General features: G+C 36.6%; 2 protein-coding genes across 2 annotated transcripts in view; one reads left to right on the top strand and one right to left on the bottom strand.

Annotated features, from left to right (window-relative positions):
* The window catches only part of LOC111798864 (peptide-N(4)-(N-acetyl-beta-glucosaminyl)asparagine amidase-like), a 7,527-nt gene extending 6,483 nt beyond the window's left edge, over positions 1-1,044 (top strand). Inside the window, exons 13-14 of the mRNA XM_023682215.1 lie at positions 130-333; positions 717-1,044. Coding sequence (XP_023537983.1) covers positions 130-333; positions 717-801 — 289 coding nt within the window. The 3' untranslated portion in view covers positions 802-1,044. The remainder of the gene's footprint in view (positions 1-129; positions 334-716) is intronic.
* An 846-nt stretch (positions 1,045-1,890) lies between these two features.
* LOC111798833 (PITH domain-containing protein At3g04780-like) lies at positions 1,891-7,392 on the bottom strand. Its single transcript, XM_023682172.1, has 8 exons — positions 7,284-7,392; positions 7,020-7,106; positions 4,934-5,057; positions 4,203-4,251; positions 4,055-4,112; positions 3,899-3,945; positions 3,738-3,815; positions 1,891-2,278 (listed from the first exon to the last, which is right to left on the bottom strand). Exons 1-8 carry the CDS (start codon positions 7,320-7,322, stop codon positions 2,230-2,232), a joined length of 531 nt encoding a protein of 176 aa, XP_023537940.1. The 5' UTR covers positions 7,323-7,392; the 3' UTR covers positions 1,891-2,229.
* Between the last annotated feature and the right edge of the window lie 880 nt (positions 7,393-8,272).

Genomic DNA, 8,272 nt, shown 5'->3' with positions numbered 1-8,272 from the left:
TCCTTTTGTGGACTTGTTCTTGTTGGTCTTTATACCGTCTTTCATATTTCTCACTGAAAAGATCAAAAACATATTTGGTGGTCTGTTTGACCATCAAGTCCGAAATAGGATTATAAAGTGGAGATAAAGAGAGGAAAGAAATTTTCTAAGATTATTTTTTTTCATAGTGATCTTACTTTTGGCCATTTGTGGAGATAGGTTGGTTGAGGGAAGTGAAGATGGGGGAAGCAGTTGGCATCTTCTCGATGAACAAACAAATCAGATGTTTGACAACCGTTTTCAACGTAGGAGTTTCTTTGTTGCCAAAACTGGTTACTTATCAAATGCTTTCAGGTAAATCTTCGGGAAAAATTCACTTTTTACTCGCTTTCTATCAATCTTCTCAATGAACAGATAAATTAGATGTTTGATGTTTGAGAATACTTTTGTTAATGAATTTTCAAACCGGTTTGAGAATACTTTTTGTTAATAAATTTTCAAACCAAATCAAAATAAAGGGCCGAAATTGCTCTATTCCAAGTTTAATATCTAGGTGTAAATTGATGAAATTGAAAGTATAGGATAAAAATTGAAAGTATAGGATAAAAATTGATACAACTGAACAAGTTTATGAATAGATATGAATTTTTTCCTTCTGTAAATTCTATTAAAACTTATAATTATAAGATTGAAGCACGATTACTTGCACTTCTCTAACTTGTAAAACATGGGTTCAGGTTTACATTCTTGACCGTTCGTGACATCGACTCGACATCAAAGTTCCAAATTGGTAGCATTGATTTGTATTCTCGCAAGTTTTAGCTCAATAAAAATGAGAGCTTCGAGATCCGTATGGTTCTCTTCAAGTTGGCCGAACAGAGTTCATAAGAAATCATATGTGGTCGAGATGATTTTGAAGGTTTGCTGCAGTGTGTAAAGCGGATCTTCAATAATCTAAATTGTGGATCAGCAAGTATGTCTGTTTGGTGAGCTAATTTATGGGTCAAAAATGAATAAAAAATGAATGTAACAGAAGCAACTAATTCTATTCCCCCTTTTTTAAACAAAAATTATGGTATCAAAATTTTGTCAAATAATCATTTAGGTTCATTTGATGTAAAAACCCAAATCCACCTAGCAGATATTGTCCTGAAGAGGGTCCTATTGTCCTCTTCAGGCAGGTATTATTCTCTTTGGGCTCCCTCTTTGTCCTCTTCAGACTTCCTCTCACGGTTTTAAAACACGTCTACTAGGGAAGGTTTCCACATCCTTATAAAGGGTGTTTTGTTCTCCTCCCCAATTAATGTGAGACATCACAATCCACCCCCTTCGGGGCCCAGCGTCTTCGCTGGCACTCATTCATTTCTCCAATCAATGTGGGACCACCACCAAATCTACCCACTTTGGGGGCCAGCATCCTTATTGACACATCGTCTCATGTCTACCCCCCTTCGAGGAACAGCCAGAAGGCTGTCACATCGTTCGGTGTTTGGCTCTGATATCATTTGTAATAACCCAAATCCATCACTAGCTGATATTATCCTTTTTGGGTTTCTTCTCAAGGCTCCGTATAAAGGGTGTTTTGTTCTCCTCCCCAACCAATGTGGGACATCACATTTGTGCTAAATTACAGTTTGATTTTCTAAAATTGTACTTAGTTTTTTCATCCTTTCACCATAATCTAATGTATTTTATTAAGAAAATCATCCTTTCACTATAATCTAGTGATCCTTGATAACAATATGTTCCGGAGTCTTGCAATCTATCCTGCTTCTATATTCACATATCAAAGCACTAATAACAAAATCTTAACCTTCAAATATACTATCAAACAAGCTCTACTTTCTGGATCCATTAGCAGTTTTTGAGCTTTTCCCCCTTTTTCAGAGAAATTCTCACATAAGATGATGATCTTAAAGGGTCATTCATTAGTATGGTTGGATCAACCTTAATGAGAACAAATAACTCATAAGTTTGAGCACCATACATAAACCAATATGCCCCTTGTATTCTCAACCATGTCCAAGCAGAGCTAAGAGTCAGAGAATTTATCACCATCAAATTACCTAAAATAATGTGCAAAGATGTGAAATATTGAATGAACTACGCATCGCCATCAAATAAACAGATGTAACTCATCAAAATTCCAGGATATGACATCGAAATCTATTATAAGTTGGTTCTTATCTTCAAAGCAAATTGATCTTTGATATCAATTACTCACAATCTTTGATTCGTGTCTTGTTGCATTCAGTGGTCCTCGATCTTCTTCAGACCCTTCATGTCTGTTGTTTCAACCCTGCATAACAGATCAGTAATACTTTCAACATTTCGCCAAGCATAAAGAAAAAATGGAATGGAGTTGAATGCCGTTCTCCCTCTATTCCTATCCCACCATGGGTGGGATTGTGCAATATAAGTTCGGATTATAATACACGAGATGGTCGACATAGTTCATGGATGACTGACCATAGTTTGTACTTTGATGCTGTCCCCTAAAGCATAATACATGCATCACTCATTGTGGAATAAAATACGAAAAACAGAACTCGAGAGGATTATCCATTATATAAGTACTACCTTTGCTGATAAGAAAATAATCTATAAAAGAAGTGATGAGATTTAAAATCTTTGTTAGCCAACATCAAGTAATGATGAAAATGGCAAAACTCTGGTATGAAATTTCCGAAGATGAACTAATCAGAGCATTGGTTAGTGGATAAAATACCTATTACTTTTTTGGAAGATGAAGGTCTAATCTTCAACCCCACATTTGTTCAAATCAAATGTCCAAGAGAGGAGCATTTTCAGATGCACACTCCCAAGTCTATACTATAATGGTCATTTCACAAAAGTAGTTTGAAGTTTGTGATAAAGACTACTGACATAAGTGATGCCTAATTGATATTCTTTTCAAAAGATCTTCCTACATCATAAATAATGTCACTCTAGGCTCTGACCGATTCCAGAATGGTATATGTCACAGAGCCGAGCAAATGATCAAGCAGTTAATTGTTGGTTGTTAGTTAGCCTCCAACAACAGCCCAAGCCCACCGCTAACAGATATTGTCCGCTTTGGCCCATTACGTATCACCATCAGCCTTACGGTTTTAAAACGCGTCTACTAGGGAGAGGTTTCCACACCCTTATAAAGAATGTTTCATTCTCCTCTCTAACCGACGTGAGATCTCACACAGCTGCACTTAACATCCCAACAATAAGATAGTGATGCTAGCAACTGCATGTAGTTGGTAGATATGCAAAGAAGGGAGAGCTAATCTATGATGAAAGAGCTCCCAAATGCTTGGACATTTTAAAACACCATTCTATAAGTCAATAAGGACAAGCTACCTTGAGATCTGAGACAAATGACAAACCCTTCATAAACTCTCTCTCTCTCTCTCTCTCTCTCTCTCGCAAACCCAACATAGAAGATCCAACTGTATACGTCCATCCAACCTTACCCCCTCGTCAGGGCACACAAATGCTATTATAAGATTGATTACTTATCAACCCAAATTCTACACTGAAGACTGAAGACCTTGAGAACAATTGCAAGTGGGGTGTGCTCTAATCCATTTGGATATGGCTCATATGCAATCGCTCAGTCATAGACAAAGTAATTTAATTATAAACTCGCCTTATCTAAGCTTATTGATCGTGGAATAGAGTAATTCAGTTAAAACATAGCAAAGGAAGAAGAGAAGACAAAAATAACTCAAATGAAATATAATGTTAATTGTTAAAAAAAAACTTACGTTGTTCCATACAAGGCAATCTTTTGAACTTTTGTAGTATCAGCACCAGATTGGTTGTCCTCTATAAAAATTGTCAAGCTGATAAAGATTCAAATTATTCAGAACAATCAACTGATACTTTCAATATACGATCTAATTGAAGACAAATAAAAACGACTCACCTGCGAACATTTTGAAATTTCACGTACTTTACAACTTCTGGCTTTCCCTACAAAGCATAGCAATAAAACAATGCTGTCCTAATTCCTGTGTATAGTCTCTCCTAGAGAGTTTTCCATTTTTGTGATGAGATACAGATACAAGTATGGAAACTCTACCGTAAGATTATCTGGGGAAAGTACAATCGTGTCACTTGGAGGGTAGTCATTGACGTTGCTGCAACAAACATGAAATAGACAATCCTCAACTGATAATATTTAGAAAATACTTATACTAAATATCAACTAAAGAACACAATTAGTTTACCCAAATCCCATATTCTCCTTGTTTGAGAAAAGCTTTACAGTCCTAGGGCCTGGAGAACAACCTCAATGTTAGAATCCTGCGATTTGTTATTAAGCAGAATTAAAGAGAGCAATCGTTCCTGGTTAGGCGATTGCAACATTCCATGGCAGTAATTTTCCATTTAATAAGAGATACTACGATATATTTGTTTGACTAGAAAGAAATATATAAAGGTACGAGAGAAACCAAAGGGCAGGAAAGATTAGAATTCAACATCCTCCCACAGCAAAGAATTACTAAAAAAAGAACTTCGCAATTGGCTGGGATTAAGAGAAGAGAAGTTTACAAAAGTTTTGATAGAAAACAAAGAAAGCAGAGTTATACACCCCCAAACTCAAGGTTGTCTTTCTTTCTAACCCTGAGAAATTTTCTGTTTCTCTGTTTATAGTCCATTACTCCATCACCACAGCAAAAAAACTGTAGACGCGGTAACAAGGGATTTACAAGACTAGAGCACAGGAGGGACAAGGGAAAGGGAGTGAACAACCCAAAAAAAAAAATCAAATAAGTAAGACTTTAAAATGTAATGATCATACCCCATTGGCCACGTTGGACATGTAAGACATGTTAAAAAAAAATATGCCAATAGATTAGATGAACTATAATTATACATGAAAAGCAATACTGAAATAGGAATATCCAGAAGAAAATAAACCAATTAGAACTAATAAAAGGTGTAATAGAATACTTGCCTTCCTCTTCAGGTCCCTTGATGACCAAGGAATGCAATTTAATGACTTGGTTAAAAGGTATGTACATTAAAATCTGCTCATCCGCATCACTCTCCAAAAGCAAGCTATCATTATCCCTACAAGTCTATTTTAAGAGAAAAGTTGCTTCAAACCCTCGGTATAATAATTTCCCTTGGCTGTTGGGAAGAAATTACAGGGAAAAAGAGATGCCTATTTTATCATGAAAATTTTCTTTTAGGTCAAAAATACCATTTTGACCCCAGAATTTGATACTTGTTTTATTTTAGTCTTATGTACTTTCAAATGTAATAATGTAGTCTCCGTCTTCTAGTAAATCTTAAAATTAGTCCCTATATTGTTCATGATTAACTTTCTCAACAAAAAAAATAATAATAATAATAATAAAAGATACTCACAATGTTGAAAAGATACTCACAATGTCTTTCCTTTAATAAAAATTATTATTTTACCATTCAAATTAATAATGACTAAATTAATTCTACATTCGAAAGTATAGGAACTAAAATGGAACAAGTGTCAAATTACATGGACCAAAAATGGTATTTTAGCCTCTTGCATTATATAATACATCAACTTTTAATGAGCTGAATGAATACACAAAAGGAGTGGCATAAAAAATAGACCCAAACAGATAAGTCTATAAACAAAAACTTGAAACAAAATTACAGTAGGTTGGTTCAATGGTTAAGAATAAAAAGATAAAGAGAACGCCACAAGAGATTAAAATTTTCCAAACTCCAAACCTCTTCCAAGACTTCGGTACCCTCGAAATACTTTATTTCTCGCAATCCATAGATTCAACAAAATAGTGAGAAAATTGCTTGCCACTGAATCAGACCCTTATTATGGAAAATTGGGTTAATAAGCACCTTCGCCACCATATCCCACAACCTTCGGGAGTAGCTACACTGACTCCAAACATGTGAAAAAATCAACTCTAAAGTTTCACGAAAAAGTGACATCTCTATAGCAAATGATCTTTTTTCAGACAAAGATGAAGGCTTCTAGATAAAGTCTATGGTGTGTGTCTAATCCTCCCAAAGAAACCAGCCAGGTGAAAAACCTAGATTTTAGCCTTCGAAATCAGAGTGAAAGAGGGGGATGGGGAGAAGGGTAAAAAAACAAAAGATGTCAGATGGCTGAAGAACCCAACTATGCGTATTACTAAAAATGGAGATAATATTAGGATAAATCTCGACTCAATATCACAAAGATATCTTCTAAAATGAAAATGAAAATGAAAATGAAAATGAAAATCAAGTGGAAGGAAGGAAGTTCATTACGAATTATCAATGAATTGACCAACATCTCTTTCAAAGGGAAATATTATAAAGACGAGAAGAGAATTTTGAAAGACGTTGATACCGGCCCAAAATTCTTCCCATAAACGAATGCAAGCCCTGCTCCCCACAGAGAATTTAATGTAGTTGATAAAGCTCGGTATGCAATAGAAAATGGTTTTCCAAGGACTTTTAATATGTCTTTAGTTCAGAGACCACATATGTGACCCACCCCTGAAGTGACAGTCATGCTAACAATAATCATACGCCATAAAGAATAAGACTCTAAAAGAAAGCGGCATAGCCACTTGGCCTAAGAGAGCTAAGTTCATATCCACCAACTTCCATATAGCTAGCCCTTAAGAAGCACAGACATTTTAATGTGGCAAGAGTGCCCGTGCCCAACATGTGTTGGACACTTCGACACTTTAAAACTTATTGAACATATATCGGACACTTGTTAGCACAACAGATATGTGTTAAAAAATACGAGCTGTACAAAGTCAATACACTTCCAATATTTGTTAGACACATATTGAGAACTCATTTAGTATACACCATTCCCACATAAAGTCTCAAGAAGATATTAAAATCGAAAGACTTACAATTAGAAGAAAAGAGAGAAGGAAATTATATTATGCAAGGAAGCTAATCTAACTCAGCATCATCTTTAACTTCATTGAATCGATAAACGAATAATTCAGCCATGTGAAGAAAATCAAAAAACTACAACGAAGTACATGCAACTGATAAACAGCTCTGGTCAAAATATTAACAAACAGCACCTGGCTAAGAGCATTTGTAAAAGTGTGACTGAAATTCTGGTTAAGGCACTCGATACCAGACCAGTTAATGAAGTCGGACAGATCAACCTGGTTAAAAACGAAGCATCAGTATGAAAGAAAACTAAGCTTAAAGCAATAAAATCCTGATACTCCGGTACTCAAAACTCATTCGCTAGATTCAAGTATTAACATCATCTTTCATCATTTCTCGAAACTTAAACAAGAATTTGTGAATCAAACACCTCAAAAACCTGCATCACTCACCTGATTCCGATGAATGGCGGTTGCAGATGCGGCAGCCATGGCTAATCAAACGTGAGGAGAAGGGAGAAAAAAAAAACAAAGAAGTGAATGAATTCTGAGTAAACTCCAATGCTTTCAAAAGTGGTAGCGTGGGGAAGAAGAAGAGTCCGGCAGGAATCGGCCTTGACCCGACTTTTGGTTGGGCCATACCCGACAACCCGATTTCATATTCTACAAGCTTGTGGGCCCATGGGCTCAAAAATATTATTCCATAATTGCCCCTCTAAACCCTAGATGTTCCAATAATCCATAACATTTATGCTTAACTCATCGGGTAACCTTAGCTGATATTGTCTTTTTTGGGTTTTTTCTCTCGGGTTTCCCTCAATCCATCCTTATAGGGCCCAACGTCCCCTTTCGAGCTTCCATTCAATCTACCCCTTGGAGGCCCAAGGTCCCCTTTCGGACTTTCCCACCCTTTTAGGGCCCAACGTCCCCTTTCGAGCTTCCCCTCAATCTACCCCTTGGAGGCCCAACGTCCCCTTTCGGACTTTCCCTCAATCCACTCCCCTTGGAGGCCTAGCATACTCACTGGCACACCGCCCCCGTATCTGGCTCTGTGGCTCTGATATCTTTTGTAACAGCCCAAGTTCATCGCTAGTAGATATTGTCCTCGTTTTACTCTGGAGAGGTTTCCACACTTTTAGAAGGAATACTTCGTTCCCTTCTCCAACCGAGGTGGGATCTCACAAAATCTAATTTGGATGTTTACAAGCTAAACGTGAATCCTTTTAAAACTCGTGAAACGTATTTCATTACCATCCCAACATCGAACTCAAAGTCGAAGCTTGTTGCAATCCATAAGGTCCGACACAACAAAACAAGTACTAATAGATCAAGTTAAGACAAACAAGACCCACTTCACGAAATACAAAATCATCGATCGCATTTGAAACAGAACCCTTTTCTCTCGAAAGTTATGATCGTTAAGACATGCAAGACCTACTTGT

The sequence above is a fragment of the Cucurbita pepo genome, chromosome LG07 (genome assembly GCF_002806865.2).
Source record: "Cucurbita pepo subsp. pepo cultivar mu-cu-16 chromosome LG07, ASM280686v2, whole genome shotgun sequence".
Taxonomy (NCBI): Eukaryota; Viridiplantae; Streptophyta; class Magnoliopsida; order Cucurbitales; family Cucurbitaceae; genus Cucurbita; species Cucurbita pepo.
Note: the sequence above shows the minus strand (reverse complement) of the source record. Positions and strands in the feature narration are given on the sequence as shown.